Raw genomic sequence first — 19,794 nt, 5'->3', positions numbered from 1 at the left:
TCGTAGAAAGCGAGTCCTTTAATCGATCGATGGCGGTGGCTGTGCCCACACTATTCCCACGCACACACACACACACACACCGAGGGGCACTCGTGACGGTGAATGGCACAGATTTTTTGGGGTGTAAAATTGTGTTGCGAATGTTATGGGGATTATGCAAACGCTGGTCGGCGGAAAGGCGCACCACAGCTGTCCCAGCCGTTGTGTAAGGTCTGTCTCCGTCGGTGCACCACACCGGACGTTGAGCTGTTCCTGTTGCAACGACACCTAGGCCTAGGTCAATCGCTAAATTCAACGCCCACGGGTCACGGGTCTTAATTGTTAATGACTTTCGCTCCGGTGTAGCGTACCACGACGCACACTACGCACACGGGAGCCTGGCTAAGGGTAGGACACGGGTAGCGATGCTGCTCGCGATTAGGGCGAAGCCGGAGTGGCCAGCCTAATGCACATCGCGCTGACGTCGTACAGCTGTTTCCGTACACCAGCTGGTGGAGGGCCGTGTTCGCGTCCTTAACCGAACGGCCCGGGGTACCTCCGGAAGCCCTGAAATGGCGCGCTTGGCGCTCTTGAACCTGCGGAGCCGCGGGGACTCGCGTGCAGCAGTTGATTCGCGTGCGCTCGCTGATTACCTTTTCCTTGTGGATTAAACTTCTTTCACTTGCTTTTCACTATAATTTGACCATTTTGTTACGTTTGTATCACATGGAGGGCACTTTCAGGGCGTTGAAGAAGAGCGGAGACGTAGTTGGCAAGGGCAGGGCTGAGAACGGTTACCGCGTGGTCGCGGGGAGGCCGCGTGGCCGTGGGACTTGCAAAAATACCGTTTTCGGAACCGAAACCACACTCATGTACACTCCGGCGCACTTCCGCGGTTCCGGACCCCAACAGTGCTGCTGGCTTCGAGACTGGAGGGAGCTCCGGGAATGTCACGTAATCACGCCGATTTTCTAATCGGTCCGTGGCTCGTCGTCCGCGAAACGTCCTGTTGCGAAATGTCCAGTGTGTCCAGTGGCCAATGTCCGCGGAGCGTTGTCGGATTTCACACGTTCACACACTTCGTCCGCTGGCGCTCGGACGCGCGGCACGCACTGCAAACCCCCGTCCGTGGTAGACGGCGGTCCGACGGTAACCGAAAAATGAGGAAAAACTCAAGAACGGCGCTCGTCCAGCAGCGGCAGGCCGTAGAATGCATAACACTTTTTCCAAACCCTCTACACGGGGTCTCCCCCGAGAAAGCGGAGCGGATCGATGTCGCTCGAGAAGAGCGAAAAACGTGCGAGGCGAGCAGCGAGTCGCGAGTTTTCCATTATTCAGCGAGCTTTCGGGCTCGCATGCGCAACCGAGGCGCTGCCGCGTTTGACACATATCGGAAGGAATACTACCAGCAGCAGCAGCAGCCCCAACAATAGCGATAAAAGAAACAACGTGCATGCACTTTCGAGCCCGCCCCGACTGTGTGTGTGTGTGTATTGCGTGGGGCTGGCGAATCGACGGTTCCCGTGGGTGTCCTTTCATTAAAAACCCAACTCTTGCTCCTGCAGCGGTCGCTCGGTTGACATGGTGGCCGTCGTACCTGGAGCCATCTTCTTAACCGCCATTGCTACACTTATCTCACCAGTCTCCGGCCAGAAATGTTTGTTTTACGAGATTAATTTGCTTTGCACCGACGTTACCCAAAGCAAGGATAGACAAGGGAAGGCATGGCTGCGCGACATTAGTCAATTGGTCCAGCTGCGAAAGAGTTTCATTTTGTACAGCCCAACTGCCATTCCGAATCTAACGTCTCGAAATTTGAACGGAAACATTGTTTCACCGATTCATCTAGAAGCCAGTCGAAATCGAATACGCTCAAATTGATCACCACGCTTTCGTGATCAGGGAACCTCTTGCCAATCTCAACGGCCTTCTACGAATCGCACCGACCGAAGTGTATCCTTTTTTGTTTATTGTAGACCCATTTTGGGTTGCAAATAAAGAACATTTCGGAAAACTGGTAAAAGTGAACAATTTCGCAACGGCCTGTAACAACCTTGGCATCTGTCAAATGCGATAAATAAAGACGCACCACCGACTGTGTAAGCTAACAGCACCCGTTCCGGTTTAAACCATTCAACAAAAACCGGTCCCGATACACTTAACTTTGTTTACGCCATGGAATTAATTTGACCTAATTAATCCAGCTCTCCCGCGCAGTACTCGCCCGTTCAAACGGAGCTCCCCACCTGAACATCTAGCAACCTTCGGCAGTCGACCGTGAATCGCGCGGTGGGATTCGTCGACCACCTGCGCTGGCAACACTGGCAAGGGCAAAAATTGCACACCGGTAACACTAGCCAAGCGTTTGGTTTGGAAAAAGGCAAAAAACCAAGCGGTTTTTGGTTTTGTGTTCACGTTTGTGTATTTTGTGAGAAAGTGCGTGGTTTTTGTTCGTCCCGTCCCTTCCCGTTCCGACGCGACCCGGCGCGGCCGTATTAACCCGTGCACGCACTTCGTCTGGGCCCTCGTCGCACCTTCCTCGCTGATCGCTTCCATCGTTAACCCGAATTAGCCGATTCGAGGGCTTTGTTCCGGTGTGATTCCTTGCCGCTTGGTGCGAGATGTCAGCGAAGCGAAAGCCAGACGGAACGAAGAAGGCGGTGAAAAAGCGGAAAAACTCGGAATCGAACTACGATTCCGATCTGAGCGATGAGTATCCGCGCGTCGGTGGCGGCGGCGGCGGCGGCGTCGGTGAACCTTCGGCCCGCGAGGTGCTGGTGGAAGAGTTGCGCCCGATGGAGAAGCTGCCAGAGGAGTTGCTCGGTGCGTACGACAAGGGCCCCGGCAAGTTGCTCATCGCCGGCATGGTGTCCTGGGATATGACCGGCAAGCGGGACTCGAAGGGCGTCTCGAAGATACGGCCCAATCTTTTCTCCTTTCATCGGTTCACCGGCGAAACGGTAAGCAATGGCGAACACGGTGGTGCGAAAGCCGTTCGCTCGCTCACTCAGCTGCTGTTTGTGTGTGTGCGTTCGTTTTTTTTTTGTATACGAAGCATTTTTTCGAGTTTAGGGCAAGAAACATGATAAATCATCAGCAATGACCGGGTGCTGTGTGCGCGTCCCGTTCCCTTGTGTCCGTTCTTCTCCCCGCCTTCGGTCTCTGATTGTTTCGTCCCAATCCCTATTCATCTTTTCTGGTGTCACCCCTTCGTAGTTCCGTTCCGCTGCGAGTTTTTGCGCTGCCGCCCATTCAGTATTGATCGACTCCAATTGGAAGGCCTGGACCTTCGGTAAGCATTAGTCGGAAGCGTGTAGCTTGATGGTGGGACCGATAACACTTTTCGTCATCCCGACAGGACGTAACCAGATGAGCCAGCTGGGCCACAATGACACGACGACGTACGAAAAGCCGACTCAGGTCGCGGATCTGGCCGACTTCAACGTGATTCAAGCGGCCTGCGGTCGGAACCATACGCTCTTCCTCACCGACACCGGTACCGTGTACGCGTGCGGAGACAACAAGAGCGGCCAGTGCGGGGTCGCCAATAAGAACCCCACGATCCCGTCGCCGACGCGGATCAGCTACAGCGGACCGCCGATCATCAAGGTCGGATGTGGTGCCGAATTTTCCGTCATCCTCGATATCAAGGGCAGCCTGCACACGTTCGGGTTGCCGGAGTACGGCCAGCTGGGCCACAATACCGACGGCCGGTACTTTGTCAACTCGACCAAAATGTCGTTCCACTTCGAGCTTCAGCCGCGCAAAGTGCTGGTGTACATGGAGAAGAACAAGGAGGGACACGTGCTGCCGATTGAGAACGTTAACATTATCGACTTTGCCTGCGGCAACAATCACACGGTAAGGCCCGGGTTGGTGCTTCCACCCACGGAATAGAATCGGTTAATTGAAACGGTTTCGGTTCTTTTCCCCCGTATCCGTTAAAGGTGGCGATCGATTCGAAAAATCGTGCGTACAGTTGGGGCTTCGGAGGAATTGGCCGGCTGGGGCACGCAGAACAGAAGGACGAGATGGTACCAAGGTAGGAACCGGTAAGGTACGCCTGAAACCAACGGCAGACACTCATTCGCCTCGATCGCCGCTATTTTGCAGACTGATTAAATTCTTCGACTCACAAAACCGTAAGGTAATGCGTGTGTTTTGCGGCTCGTCGTACAGCTTAGCCATCACCGACATCGGCTCGCTGTATCTGTTCGGGCAGAACAAGAAAACGGGCGAAGCGAACATGTACCCGAAGCCAGTGCAGGATCTGGCCGGCTGGAACATTACGAGCGTAGGCACCGGGTACACTTCGATCGTCATATCGGCCGACGACTCGCTGATCGCCTGGGGCGCCTCGCCGACCTACGGTGAGCTGGTAAGTGTGAACCGTGAACCGCGTAGTCTCACGAGACCACGACCCCGGACGGCACGTCCCAAAAAATTAACCGTTTGTACTTAAACCACCCAGGGGCTTGGTGATCTGCAGAAGTCGTCCTCGACACCGAAGGAAGTGACACGGATGGAGGGCATGAAGATCCCGCTGGTGGCGCTCGGTTACTCGCACACGCTGTTGCTGGTCAACACGGAGCACGAGAAAACGAAGGAAAAGTACGACAACTTGCCCGAGTTCGTGGTCTAACTTTGCGCGCCAGGCAGCGGGGCGCCGTCCCCGACCGCACTCCTATCTCTCCACTCAATCATTCACAAACACTCCATTCTCGGATATGCGGCACGGAACAGCCGTCGAGCGCGCGCGGGTACACAGTGACATTATTTTATTAGATTTAATTTTCCATCAATCAATCTTAAAATATTTGTAATAGGTTTAGATTAAAAATGCATTTAAGCTTCCGGTGGGCTGCATTCAGCCGCCGGAGTAGCGTTTGCGGTTTTACTACAACAAAACTCCTGACTCCTGAGAGTGCCACACAACCCCGAAAGAACGGTCCGGCAGGTCGTTGATCCTTCGACGAGCGCGTGCACGGGAACATTCACCACGGAAGCTCACCACGGGGCGACAAGAAAGCTCGGCCGATGGAGCCAAAAGCACGCGACTGGTTCGCCCTGGCTGGAGGCGGGCGAGATGGCGAAAGTGGGGCCGTTTGAAATGTGAATAAAAATTGCCTCCACGCCAGCGAACGGCCACCGATACGCATGATCCGTAGACGGATTCGTTCATCAAAGATTGCGTTGCTCAGAACCGTTGACAAGTGAAGAAAAGGCAGCCAAACCGAACGCACGCCGTCACGCCGCGCCGTTAGTAGTGCCACCGTCGGCCCATTTGGTGAAAGCCTGACAATGAGTTCGTGCCCGTGAACGGTTAAGCGCGGGGCCACCAACGGATCGGAAAAGCAGTTTTCTTTTATTTCGGTTTCTGTTTCCGCCGCAGCCACGGGACGCGGGACGCGGTGTCGCGAGTGTTCGGTGCTTGAGCGTGTCACACTGCACGGTTCGTTATTTTTGCTCGATTTTACATTCCACATCCACCAGCTCTGGCCACAGCCTACTGAGCGCTGGGTGATCACGGGTGGTAATCTGAAGTGCGGTAGTCACAGATTGCTAGTCTGACGGTGCAACAGTTAAACGAGGGAATTGAAGGCGCCCGCAGCAGCAGCAGCAGCAGAGAAAGTGGCCAGCCATTCGGAAGAGATTCTTCTTGCCAAACCAATCAGCACCATCAGCAGTGAACGGCGAGCATCATCACCATGCTATCGACCATGCTCCTTGCCAGCGGCCATTGAGCTATCTTTTCTTCACGAGAACCCCGTCCCCGTCGGGCGGGAGAACGTGTCCAGCAATTAGTACGTGAATATCTTGTCCCTTATCGTTACAAGCGAGCGGGGGCCGTGCAGTGGGATAGAAAAACGGATTTCCCATTTCCCTGAAGCACCCTCATTTTATCGCCGAAAGCGCGGCGACGCTGTAGTAGGCCAAAAACGAGCCTGTGCCCGCCGTACCATCTTCTAATCATCCCATCAGCATCGCACTTCATAAAAATCTATAGGCCCCATCCTCCCTCCCCCACGTTCGCACCAGGGGACAAGGGGCCCCTTTTTGTGGCAGGTCCGCTCTTTGCACAATGCCCTAGGTGCACTGTTGATACACATCTAGATGTATCTCCGAGCGTGTGTGTGAGAGCAAGGACGCGCGCGCGCACCGTCAGAGCCGAACCGAAGGAAGGAATCAGCTTGCGAAAGCTTCTTCGGTCGCGCGCTCCGCCAGCGGTCCATTAGCGTTTCGACGGCGATAGAGAGGCGCCCGCAGCAGATGATGCCCCGTTTTGGCAGCGGACGAAAGCAGTAGTTCACCGAGCGGTGCTCCTGAAGCGGACCACGGAATGACGGAACGGTACGTCTGTGGCCGCCTGTTGAAGTGTCCGTGTTGAATCGGGCCGTGGCCCTACCGTGTGGTCGCGAGTGTGTCTCGTTGGACACCTGCCAACTGTCCAGAGAAAGAAAGTGTAGTAGTACTGGCCAGCGAAGTGGGAAAGTTGATGCAGTCCTTGGGCTCGAGAGGTTTCGTTTTCAGTGCCCGTCGCCTTGGCGATTGCTTTTCAAGTTCAATCCAGGGATCGAACAGCGATTCCCGCTCGGTGTCTAGGTTTTTCCTACATTTCGTCCCAAAGTGAAGACATCGGACGAAGTGCCCCAGTTTGCTCGATACTGCAACAATGTACTGTATTCCTGGTTAACCCAGTTACAAAACTCAAGGACAGTGTGTGTTGTGCGCCAGGTGTCCATGGGAGCGTGCTGGTATGCGTGCGCCAGTGCGTGTGTGACCACCAGGAGTGCGAATCCTTGTGCTGTGTGTGCGTTGAAGGTACAGGGGTGTTTCGGCAGGCCACGAAGCTGGCATTGGTGCTCCTGTGGTCCACGTTACCATTAGCCCACTTCGTTCTCGCTGTTCGCGAAAATGGAAAATTCAAACACACTCCCTCTCACTTACTTTTCGCTCTCTTCCCCTTCCTCTCTCTCTTTCTCTCTCTTTCATTCTTTCTTTCACTGGTGCGTCGTTTGCTTCTGCATTTTCTCTTTCCTCGGTGATCCTTGATCCTTTCTCTTGACAACTCTTTGTTCTCTCGCTCTCTCTCTATCTCGACGAATCGAAACGAGTGAAAGCTTAGGTCATGGCGCTGCGGAGCTGCGGGGCTTTGAGGATTGGCACAAAATCGCAAAATCGAACATAATCTCACTTTTCCGTCGATTGCCATCCCAGCAGCAGTATGGCGTGGTGGCCGTGGTGCGGGCATCGCCAGCACCAGCACAGATGCTGGCCATCAGTAGCAGGCTGTCATGCCGCAGGCGATATCCAGAGCCTTCGTCCTTGTCCGTTGCTTCTCCTCCGGCCGAGGAGCGAGTCTTTTGAACGTCGTAAATCACATACTCTCGGGCACCGTCAGTATCAGTAGCAATCACCAGCAGCAGCATCAACGCTGTCCACGACTCTCGCGCGCGCGAACCCTTCGGATCTCCCTGAGTCCCAGCGTCCGCGCCTGGATAGGCGCCCTCGGGGTTCGGTTATAGGGCATTGGCGAGTGAATGAATGAATGAATGAAATTTTCAAAACTGGGACACTGGCGCTGAGAGTTGGCAGTGCCACCACCACGATACGACGGTGAAGCATGCCGAGCATGGCCACTAGGTTAGGTGGGAGAAAACACGAACATGGACAACATGTGTCGCAGCCTGGTGCTGGTGTCCTTCGCGAATCGAGTTTTACTGCGGAACAAGTGTCGTCGGAAAATCAGTTTAGAGCACTGAACTCATTTCGATTTCACACCGCACGTGTATATAGCTGGTAGAAGTTTTTACTTCTACACGATATATATTCTTATATTCTTCTGTTCGTACATTTCTGAACTTTCTATCCCTCTTCGGCAATCCGCGGCACTTTAAATGTAAATTTATTGTCCCACACTATAGTTACACCCTTGCAAACCACTTCTTTCGCGCCTCTTTGCAGTAGAAGCAATAGAAACAACACGGTAAACCGAGATATTTCAGGCTGGACCACCCGCAGCACCAACCCGGGACCCGATGGGAAATAAGCTGTCCCCTTCTTCGAATTAACCCGGACAATTAACGTCCCGCTCCCGTGCCAACACGCGCTTACCATCGGTTTCGCGCAATCCCGTTCCTCGGTTCTGCCAAAAGGTCTCATCCTACGAGGGGTTGGCCCCACGTTGCCCAGGTCCACCGCTAGGATCCCGAAACGCGGCGCCAGTAGCATCGTGCTCACCGCCGCCGCGCCGCTCGCCACCTACTGCCATGTCCGTCTTCGCCTGCAAGCTACCCGTTTGGCGCCGGAATTGAACTGAGTCCAAGATCACGCTCCACGCTTGGCACGCTCCTTACGTTTAAACGGAAATATAGCGCGGTAGAGGATAGAAACCGATCTGGCGCACCTTAGACCATTGAATCCTTTGTGCTGCCAAAAATCCCACCTTCCGGACGTCGAACGCTCTGCTGGCCAGGAGGACAGCGAAGCACAGGAATTGGGCCCCCTTGATATTGGGCCACCGTACGCAAGGAATTGACTGAAGCTACGGCCCGAATTGCAAGTGGTCCGGGAAGCCGTTGGCGTCGCCACGGCAGGTCACCGGCGGGCAGCTTTGCCGCTTGGCATTGGTAGCAGGTATTACTGTAGGGAGCGCACCGTGGAACTGGCAGGCACCGTGAGGAGCGACGGCCACGACGACGACGGGGGCCGCTGGCACACCCGCAAACCCGCAACTGCCCACACGCACCATCCTCGGCCGCCATCTTGTCCCGCTTCGCTTCCGATGAAGGTCAAGAAAAACGCGTGAAATGTGTAATCGCTTGGCGTGGCGAAAAGATTCGTGTTGCGGCGTTGCGTTCAACGATGTATTTTGTTATGGATTTGTATCTCATCGTTTTGTGTCTTTTGGTCATTTACATTAAAGGTAAGCGTGCCCGACCGACCGCGCCTAGTGTGCGGATTTTGACGAAGGTTCTTGTTGTGCCCGGTATCCATCCCGTCCGCTTACAGATAGCCTCCAGGGACCGCACGAGAAGCGGCTGCTCAACAATCTGCTGGCCACGTACAACACCCTCGAACGACCGGTCGCCAACGAGTCCGACCCGCTGGAAGTGAAGTTTGGGCTGACGCTGCAGCAGATAATCGATGTTGTGAGTATTGCGCCTTTTTACGTGGCCCCAGTCTTTGCGGTTTAAACTTCCGTTCTGGTTTTTTGGTTTGGTTTTTGTTTCCGTGTTTGGACTTCCTTCAACGGTTGTGAAACTTCGGTTGATTGGTTCTTTCTTTTATCGGTTTTTGGATTTTTCCTTCGTCTCCTTTTTTGTTTGCAATTGTTCTGTGTCCAGGCGCGACGCGAAATTGAAGGTTTTTAGATTGTTGAACGGGTCCCACTTGACCGTGCTGCGTGTAACTTTAATAAACGTACCCTATTGAAACTATTTTAGGATGAAAAAAATCAGATACTCACTACCAACGCGTGGTTGAATCTGGTAAGTGGCATGTACCCGAGCGCAGCGACTCTCTTCACACAGCATATCGTCGTTACCGTACCAGGTTTTTGGGTTGAGTCTTTGCATTGGATGATGAAGCCTGCATATATTTATGAACAGTTACGTTACTCAATCCATACGACGGATGGTTGAAAGGATGATTTCTTCGGACCTCTAACAGTGACAGTATTTCACTATTTTTTCACTTTCTCTGTCGCTCTATCTGTCCCCCAACTCTGTGCAGCGCCACTGCAAGGCGGCGATCCCTTTTCTCTGTCCGCCAATTCACGTCCTGAACTTTCAGTTGATGGTTTTGATGGTGGTCACATTTTTAAACTATACAACTTTTCTTAATCCTATCGACACAACCTGAACTCCCTGCCAGCCAGCACAACACCTTAAACGAAAACCAGATTCGCCCATTCAACAGCACACACGCATAATCACAGCGCGCAGAAATCATCTTTTCAACCAGAACGGCATTAAACGGTGGTTTACTAATTCCAATGGTTTGCGCAACGCATTTTGCTATAAAATATTTGTCGTGCCTTTTCTGGAATTTCCGATCGGTGTGTGTACTTTGTAATTTGTGGACAAAAACAACCAAAAAATAACCATCAAACGAGTGCTTAAACCTAAATCCGGACCGGAACAGAGTAACCGCATTGTGCTAATCGGGCCAATTCAGCAGTCTTAAAAATGGTCTATAAAATCGAAACCCAAACGTAGCACTCAACTAAACCCTAAAACTTAAACCCGACCTTTAAACTGCTATGCTAAAGAAGATATAAATACGATACACAGATTGGTAAAGCTAAGATTCGTTAGAACACGGCATCTGTTTATGTCGCTTATAAATGGGTACATGTCATAAGTATAGATTATCGTTTGTGATACTTATCGTATTGTTTTATTTTCTAGCCGTTACATTGTTTCGTCTTTTTTTCAATTAAATCATATAACATTTCTAAAACGAATAACTGCATGTTTATTAAAATTGGAAAAATTGAAACATTTTATTGTTTTTGTTTTGGAAACCAGCAACGATGCTGGTTTTGAGCGATCCGTTGAAATATTATCACGTTCTTTCTCTTATGAATTGTTGCCATCTGCCTCATCTGCGTCTGCCGCATTTTCGCTAATATATCAATCGTCTCTCGAGTGGTCGCCATTTCGGTGTGTTCCTTATTTCTGTCTGCAGCGTGTTTTCTTACCATTTCGATTTTTCGTCTTCTTTAATTATCACAAATTACCCACTTTTAATTTTCGAACGCACCAGATCTATCAGTTTGTTGCGCAAATAGATTTGTTCTTTTGATTTAATCCTTTCATTTTTGCAAATTGAACGTTTGATTGTAGGACGAGAAGAATCAACTTTTAATAACAAACATATGGCTGTCGTTGGTAAGTTTCACGTCTTCACGGTAAATTTGCATGCCTTAAACATGGATTAAAATAACTAAATCACAAACTACTCTAACTGCCACGTACATTAGTTTCGGAAGTTTAGGACTGTTGGATGCGTTAAGTTTACACCATTTGTACCGATATCACTGGAACATGTTGGGGGCGCATTACTGCAAAGTATTAAACATGCTTCTTAGGTACTGCATTGCTGCAAACCTTGTATTTTTCCTACAATATCTCCTATGACTCTATCTGCCTAACATTTCAAATATCATAGTTGAAAAGTTGTACAAACTGCTTACTCACTACCTTGGATATGATGTACGTACTGCTCGAGATACTTTTCTGTTACCTTACATTATCACAAGTATGCATTACACTGACCTTATGAAGGGGTTATCGGATTTCCTTTAGAAGTTTTCTCTTTTGTCTAAAGATGTCTACATTCAACCAATCAAGCAATACTATCCCGAAGCGGGCTTTTAGTTACATGCCATTCTACTTCAGAATGAGGCAGCTTCAGGCCCGATATCTGAAACGAAAGATCAGCTAAGTTTCAACGTAGCGTAAAGTGCAGGATTTAACACATGAACTAAAACTATGCTTAAAACTGAACTAACTGGTTTGTAAAAACAAAATGCTTCATTACCGAAAATCACAATAATATTCTCTATTGCATGGCTCTTGAAAACGTTTGGCCTAACGGCGCATTTATATCTTATGTATTCGTGTCCCTTAAATTTACTCATTTGTTGTGATTGTTTTAATTGGTACGGGCGTTCCGTGTTGCATTGCTTTACGCGTAGTGGCATTGATCTTTAGTGTTACAAAAGAATGCTTCGGAGTTATTCCCATTTCTCACATTTCAGGCTAGCAAATAAACGGGGTTCCTTTGCAGCTGTACAGCTGGTCGAATCCTGCTTGCTCTGTCTGTGACCTTCAGCATCATGTGCCCATATACGCCATCTGTATCGCATGCTTGATTTGCTAAAAATACTAAAACGCTCTACCGCTTGTCGTAAATGTTCATAAATATGATTATCGCAACGGCTTCATATCATAAGTAGTACCAACAGTCTCATATGCAATCTCACTGGTGGGGTGTATGGTTTATAGCGCGACCATAAGGCGCCGTGCGGTCCCAAAATAGCATTGATTCAATTATTGCAATGCATTATAGGAATGGAACGATTACAACTTGCGCTGGAACGATTCCGAGTACGGTGGCGTGAGGGATTTGAGAATTACCCCGAACAAGCTCTGGAAACCGGATGTGCTGATGTACAACAGGTGCGGATCTATGTGCTAGAGAGGCGTAGCTCGCCCGGCGCCCGGCATCGCTCGTGCTGGTCAGAGGTTGCCACTATTCTCTATTGATTCTCCCCACAGTGCTGATGAAGGATTCGATGGAACATATCATACGAACATAGTTGTGAAGAACAATGGAAGCTGCTTGTATGTTCCTCCCGGCATTTTCAAGAGCACTTGTAAAATCGACATCACCTGGTTCCCGTTTGACGATCAACACTGCGAGATGAAGTTCGGCAGTTGGACGTACGATGGCAATCAGGTACGTTTTTCCCTCCGGTCCGGTTTCTACACATAGTGTCAAGTCGGCATTCATCTAAGTATATCGATTGCTTTAACGAAATTTTCTGTTTCAGCTGGATCTTGTACTAAATTCTGAAGATGGAGGAGATCTATCGGATTTCATTACGAACGGTGAATGGTATCTTATAGGTGCGAATCTACAAGCTTTACAAGTACTTTCAGTGCACTTTTTGCTAATCGCCGTTCGATCCGTAGGAATGCCTGGAAAGAAAAATACAATAACATATCAGTGTTGCCCTGAGCCGTACGTTGACATTACGTTCACCATACAGATTCGAAGAAGAACGCTTTATTACTTCTTCAACTTGATAGTTCCATGCGTCTTGATTTCATCGATGGCCCTACTGGGATTCACGCTTCCACCGGATTCTGGCGAAAAGTTGACTCTAGGTAAGCATTGGATCCGTGAGGGAAAAGCTCTTTTCTCCGTAATTATGCCAGCAGTCTCTAGGGTGCCGATGGGGTATCTTCGAAACTAAAACCACAATACCACCAGCACATCGTATCATCTCATTATGCAGCTGCGGAAAAAAACCGTAACATCGCTTGAAAAGACATTAACGCATTCTTAGATAATTACAAACAAAACGGATTCCATACAGTAACTCCGTTCGACGCAGTCCCACAAACTTGCCTGATTGTACCAAATTCATCGTCAGTGAGCCCGGGTCATTGCGGGTGGGCCGGTAACGTGAGCAGCAGCAGAAAAGAAACTACTTGTTAAATGTTACTTCCTACAGATACTCTGCCGCGCCGCTTGCCTTTGCCAAGTTTAACTAAACATAAACTCTCATTTCAGGTGTAACTATACTGCTATCACTCACTGTATTCCTTAATTTAGTCGCGGAGACGTTACCTCAAGTATCTGATGCAATTCCGTTACTAGGTTAGACCATTGAAATGTTAGGCATTTATGCGTTTCTTTCTTTCAACCTCAATCATTTTCGGTGAATGATTAGCTGTTGTCCCGATATCTGTAACTGTGTAACTGTGTGTGAATGCTTGGCTTGCTCACTTTGGTTGATATCGGTTTTTCGATCTCCGTTTCGTTGATGTTTGGCTTAGTGAAGATCGAACGTTCACTAGAGAAGCAACTAGCGCGCGTTGGGTAGTGTTGGCCCATTCCAGGCAGGCCGTACCGTAGCTGCAGCCTGCAGCAACACGAGTGCAAAAGGCATCTAAAAAGGGAGCAATCTTTTCGAAGCAATTCCAGCAAGCTATCGCAAGTGGGATTGAGTAACGAAACGGTGTGGTTTCTGATAATGTACCGAATTCATTCACGCGAACGTTTGCGCACCACATATCGCATATCGTGCTAATGCATAGCGGCGTGTTAGAAGTATTGCCCTTAGCATCAACCCATTCGATAGTGTTTCGTTTTCAATTCAAAACAATCCACGCTGAACAGCTATGTTACCTTTTTCCTTAATGTCATTTGAACTTTGCGCTTAGTGTTTTCTTCTTCCGCATGCGTAGATTAACTGGCCTTTGTTAGTTTTTGTTTGCGTACATCTTCTCTATACCTTCTTTGTGATGATGTTTGTTCCTGTTTAATATTAAACTTGTTAATGATTTTCTTCTCTTTTAATTTTACAACCCCTTTAATTCAAGAGTGGTTCTTGGCTTTCGGGCGAAAGTTTGAAAGAAACACGGTTTTCATTTATATCAACTCGCCGAACGCACACTTCAAGCCCATTGTTTTTTTTTATTATCTTTGTGTTAATTTTGTTGGGTGTTGGGTAAACAACCAAATTATTCGATAAAATATTGTGATTTTCTTCATTTTCGTGCCCCACCAACCGTCATCATTATTTTACGTTAAGCAATGGGCACATTGAAACGTTTAAAACATCTCTCTGGCATGGCATAAATACTATTTCTTCTTCAACATTTTCTCTTTCCGACTCTTTTCGATATACTTTGCATACTGTTTCTAGCTAAACAAGGGATGAATAATCTTCATAAACGAGAATTGGATGTAAAATCGCTCACCCGGATGAAAATAATAATTATTCCAAATGATAAGCAACTTAATATGACAACTAACCTATAAATACAGAAGCAAAAGATTAAAGCAAACGGCCACGTTTGACGTCGTGGCGAACTCATTTGCCTGTTATCATTTGACTTCATGTAGTACACTGATAGTATGCTTTATCCTTTACCTTTCACATTTCAAATGACATTCAACAAAGGAGAATTCCATTCCAAATTCAACTAATCAGGGCATCCGAGCAAAGTAGTACATTCCGGTGGAACAACAATATTAGCTACGAGATCGAAGAGTGTCAGATAGGAAATAGCGAGTACGTCGCGAAAGCAAGAGTGGAAGGAGCTTTCGAGAAAAGTAAATAGAATGCTACCGCGCTGCTGATGTTGTTACTGATCGATATTAACTCGGCATTTAACGGTTTTGGTCACCGGCGTTAGTGCAAAAACTGTTCCTTAATCCTTTCTACGATGAACGGCGCAAAGGAGTTAACGAAACCCGATCTGTCCAAATAAGATTTGGTGGCGGTTACCACGCTGAGACAGAAGGATGTGTCAATGGTTGTTGATTATGTTTTTCTTGTTATTTTTTACAGGACTTACTATACTGGTATCACAAACTGTGTTTTCATTATTAGTGGGACATGTAATTACGAAAACGAGCGAAGCAGTCCCTTTGCTAGGTATAGCCAAGCTTGTAGTACAAAACTATAAGAACTCGATTAATGTTAACCAGCCATAAAACTATGAACTCCAAACGAAACTTACTAAACCGTCCGTTGAATGGGCCATCCTCATTCACGCTAACGATAACGCGAGATAAAGCGGTTCGACCTAAACTGAAACTGTCGAATTATACATATGCTAAACGAAACTCTAATCTAATCTCGTAGCTTGCGGTACTAAACCAATACGCAAACAGGGCGCGGTACAGCAATCCAAAATTCTAAAACACAAGTAAACTACCAGATTCTCAAATCCTCTCCCAAAACTCCACACCCAACCATTGCACAGCACCAACTGTGGTGCTGTAAAAATGTCTCCAAAATTTACTACTTGCATGGTTTTACTTTTGCTTTGCTCCTCTGGTCACCGTATTTCGTTGAAGTTAGATTGTAATACCTAAAGTGTACTAGTGTAAGGAGTATGGAAACAAAACACTGCACAACATAATGTAAAGCTATCCTCCTAAGTTGTTGACTCGAAACTTTGTCACCGACAAACACTCTACCACTCGTTTCTCTGTGTGTAACTAGTATGTTTCAAACATCGTCTTGCATACTTTTCTGCTTGTTGATTGTAAAAGTAATTGTACATTACTTATTTCATCCATTGCGCACACGTATGCACCGGGTTTTGCTACTCCCCTGAGAGGATCATCATTGATCACTCACTGTCGATGGACCTTTGGATCGAAAGCTTTTTTGACTCTCTGTCAATGAAGAAGTAGAAACCAGTGAATCATTTTGAATTTTGAAGTAGCATAAATGGACCTTTTTCCAGTATTCTGAAGAATAGTATGAAGCATTTTAAAAGTCACTCAGTTTGTTGTGTTTGATTGATTTCGTTTGTGCAATGGAACTCATTCACCCGTAGGCGAAGTTGAACCAGATTAAGTTGACCTGGCAAGCGTATGTAACGAACTCGTAACACTTACTACTGGTGCTTTTGTGCTTTATTGTTTCTAGCTCTAGTATCACTATTGTTTTTTCTTCCTTTTTTGTACAACCCGACAGACTGTATCCATTGCTTTGTAAGCAACGTGAGTAAGCGTGCATTGCATGTGGCAAAGGTTTGCAACGACGTCGTGAACCGGCAGGGGAACCCTATCCTATTCGTCCCCAAACAATTCATAGAAACGCTTCATGTTCCGCTAATGATGAAAACACAAATTGAATTGATTTTTTCACACCCGAACGGAGTTTTTTAAACAGTTCTTTTGATCGTTACAACACTGCAGATGACGTTACTATTTTCATGCGCTGAGAAGATTGGTTTGACCGGGGCTATGGAACGAAGGTCAGATGAAATCTGAGCATCATCGCAGGTTTTTAGTTTTCTGCATTTTCATCATTTGTTTTCACAATAACAACAAATGATGATATATATGACGGTAAACAACAAGATAAGATCAGTTTTACAATACCACACCAAGTTACAGTAAGAACTAGCAACAAATAAAATGATTGAAACGCGGAAAAGATCCAACCAAATTTTGTTGTTTCGAACATCTGTTTTTACACGCGTTACACAGCTTTCAGTTCAAATGAATTTAAGCTTCTTCCAGTTTTAAAACACACACTGCATGTCGTTCGATTGTGTTATGGCATTGGCATGTTGTTGCTCTAGTCGTTAGCTTTATGTTTAGCATTATAGACTGTTTCCCTTCCGTTTCATTCGCTGCTTAATTTTTGTGTGTGAATAGATTTATTCTTTCTCATAAGCCGAACTGCGAGTCACGTGCCAGCGCGTCTGGGCTAACACATGTCGTCTTTCGATCTGGTCCGTTGTTACAGGCACGTACTTCAACTGCATTATGTTTATGGTGGCTTCGTCCGTTGTCCTGACGGTTGTCGTACTGAACTACCATCACCGGACGGCTGACATCCACGAGATGCCTCCATGGGTGAGTAGTCGTGAGTGAAACGATTCCATCGACCCATCGTCCCCCTAACCTCGTTTGCGCAGATCAAATCCGTCTTTCTGCAGTGGCTACCGTGGATATTGCGAATGGGGCGGCCAGGGCGAAAACTCACCCGTAAAACCATCATCCTGAGCAACCGTATGAAGGAGCTGGAGCTGAAGGAACGATCGTCGAAATCACTGTTGGCCAACGTGCTCGACATCGATGACGATTTCCGGCACCCGTGCTCGGGCATATCCGGTTCCACTACCGCCATCGGGGGTTCAGTGTAAGTACCTGCGGTGCTCGGTGATCCACCGTGTCCCGGTCTAACGGTTCGCTGCAACTGGTTCGGTTCCCACACAGCTTTACGCGTCTTACAACGGTCGAAGAGCAGAACACCAGTACCGGATGTTCGCACAAGGACCTTCATCACATACTGAAGGAGCTGCAGTTCATCACCAACCGTATGCGAAAGGCGGACGAGGAGCAGGAACTGATCAGTGACTGGAAGTTCGCCGCGATGGTTGTTGACAGGTAGGTGTGTGAGGGCCTGTCCACTGCAAGTGCACCACTGATTTGAATTGATTTTCTGATTTTGTAATGTTGCTGCTCCGCCGGCGATGTTTATCCATTCCATTTTCTCCGTCCACTCCACAGATTTTGCCTTTTCGTGTTTACATTATTTACAATAATTGCGACAGTCACTGTGCTTCTATCTGCTCCTCACATAATAGTGCAATAAATTGGAGACAGCTTACACTAAACCAGCTACCTACCATCGGGCACCGTAGCGCGCTGTAGCGTTGAGTTTCGTACAGACAGGCAAAACATACCAAAAAGTATATATATATACATAGGAGCATATATATACACACACACAAACACACGTATATATGTATGTATATACATACATACATGTGTATACATATATACATATACAGATATATAGTATATATATATATATATATATTTTATAAATAAGTAGCATCGTAAGCAAATAGTCGCAGTGATTCTAGATAAAACAAACGATGGAAGATTTTAAACGAATCCAATTACCAAATGAAGCCGAACTGCCGATTCCATGTTCACATTCGTTCGCCGATGCGCGGAGGATCGGCGCTCCCGAGTTGGTGTAGCAGGCTGAGAGAACCACCAACAACTGAGGTTGCGCCATACAGGAGCCAAGGAATGCGGTGGCTGCGCAGTGCCAGCATTTTTAAAACCCCACCCCATCTACATCGACACCGTGGGCCCGGCATCCGAACCACGTGAATCCGCGAACGTAATTCCGCGTGGAATTGAGACCGCTGTTCCTATCGATCCGATTAACGAGTTTGCCTGCGTTGTGGTTAAGTTTCGTTTTTCTCTTTGGAACTCCGTTCACCGTCGGTCGCGAACGATCGAAGCGGCGAACTTGGTGAATTTCACGGACGGAAGTGAATGATCAATACCCGTATTAATGCGTACGTGACAGCTGGAGCAGCGTCCGTTTGCTCGTGCCGTGAAACAATCTTCGCAGACGCACACATTTGGCCAAGGGCCAGCGAAAAATATCTTGCGTGTGTGTGCCAATTGGCCAAGATGCCAAGAGCGCGTGCCAAACACTAGAACATCGACTACCGATCGGAAGCAGCTGGTCACTGCAGAGATAAAATTAACTAAATCGAGGGCTAACAGTGGTCGCCGAGGCGCGCACAACGAACGTACACACACCGACGTGTCAGGGCACGGACGCACGAGCGAAGGATGCTAACCACCATCCAGGAGCACACGGAGCTAAGAACCATACGCAAGTAGGGGCGTTATGTGACGGAGCAACAACAGGGAAACATTAAAACAGCGGAACGGAATGTTGCTATATATACTGAACGGGCGAGCATCTTGATTTGAGACGAGAACGCGGTTTGATACTGTAGTGTTGTATTTTTGGAACTAGTATACTAAGTGTACTGAAGGAAATCGAACTACTTGATTGAAGTACTTTTATATTGACGGCTCCTCATCTATATGTAGATGGTGTAAAAGTAAATTATTTTAATTGTGTTTTAAACAAAACCAATGCTACTGAATAGCACGACGCGGGACGATGCGGGTGTGCGATTGAGCGCACGCTACACACTACGCATGGTCGGAGCGTGCAGCATAGTCGCATATGTTTAAAATATGCGTAACGAAATGTCTTAGCTCGAATTACTGATAAAAAGCTCTTATAGGTGCAACCAAAAAAAAGGAAGAAAGAACCTAAATTACGACTATCTTATTAGAAGAAGCAAATCGAATAGGCGCAACAAAGGATTAAAATATATATTATTAAACACGACACGCTAGACACCGCGAAGCATGCGCAATGGAGGCGGCGGCCACGGAGAAGTTGTCGCACTAAAATAGCAAATCGCCACATCAACTCGCATACCCCAGCATTCCCTTCGACTAGAGCCAGTTATGCGCTACTAGCGTTATTTAGTAGCCCCGGTGAAAGAGAGGGAGAGAAAGTATCCAGGATGTTTCGGGAATCTCGATGCAGCTAAGTGATAGGTTTCAGATAAAGTTTGACTATTTAGACATCTGATCTGAATGCAACACTGGTTGCGGTAAGCCAACCGAGAGCTGAAAATCGTCACCGGAGGAAAATTCACGACACACATAATACTTTTCACAGCCTAGCAAGCAAAAAGGGACACATAATGGAAG

General features: G+C 47.8%; 2 protein-coding genes across 4 annotated transcripts; both read left to right on the top strand.

Moving 5' to 3' along the window:
- Positions 1 to 2,600: 2,600 nt before the first annotated feature.
- On the top strand, positions 2,601 to 4,770 carry LOC128273227 (protein RCC2). Its single transcript, XM_053011161.1, has 6 exons — positions 2,601 to 2,939; positions 3,196 to 3,271; positions 3,338 to 3,840; positions 3,927 to 4,021; positions 4,093 to 4,357; positions 4,451 to 4,770. Exons 1-6 carry the CDS (start codon positions 2,601 to 2,603, stop codon positions 4,619 to 4,621), a joined length of 1,449 nt encoding a protein of 482 aa, XP_052867121.1. The 3' UTR covers positions 4,622 to 4,770.
- Positions 4,771 to 8,844: 4,074 nt separating this feature from the next.
- Positions 8,845 to 17,845, top strand: LOC128274305 (neuronal acetylcholine receptor subunit alpha-7). 3 transcript variants are annotated; one of them, XM_053012454.1, is made up of 13 exons: positions 8,857 to 8,905; positions 8,992 to 9,131; positions 9,426 to 9,470; positions 10,830 to 10,874; positions 12,058 to 12,167; positions 12,267 to 12,447; positions 12,542 to 12,617; positions 12,684 to 12,878; positions 13,288 to 13,374; positions 16,994 to 17,103; positions 17,166 to 17,389; positions 17,467 to 17,637; positions 17,761 to 17,845. In XM_053012454.1, the coding sequence occupies exons 1-13, from the start codon at positions 8,857 to 8,859 to the stop codon at positions 17,843 to 17,845; spliced, it is 1,518 nt and encodes a 505-aa protein (XP_052868414.1). The 3 variants fall into 3 exon arrangements, with proteins under 3 accessions (XP_052868412.1, XP_052868414.1, XP_052868413.1); XM_053012452.1 differs by lacking the exon at positions 9,426 to 9,470 and having other exon boundaries at positions 8,845 to 8,905; XM_053012453.1 differs by lacking the exon at positions 10,830 to 10,874.
- The last annotated feature ends 1,949 nt before the right edge of the window (positions 17,846 to 19,794 follow it).

Source organism: Anopheles cruzii, chromosome 3 (genome assembly GCF_943734635.1).
Source record: "Anopheles cruzii chromosome 3, idAnoCruzAS_RS32_06, whole genome shotgun sequence".
NCBI lineage: Eukaryota > Metazoa > Arthropoda > Insecta > Diptera > Culicidae > Anopheles > Anopheles cruzii.
This window is presented reverse-complemented; position numbering and strand designations above follow the sequence as displayed.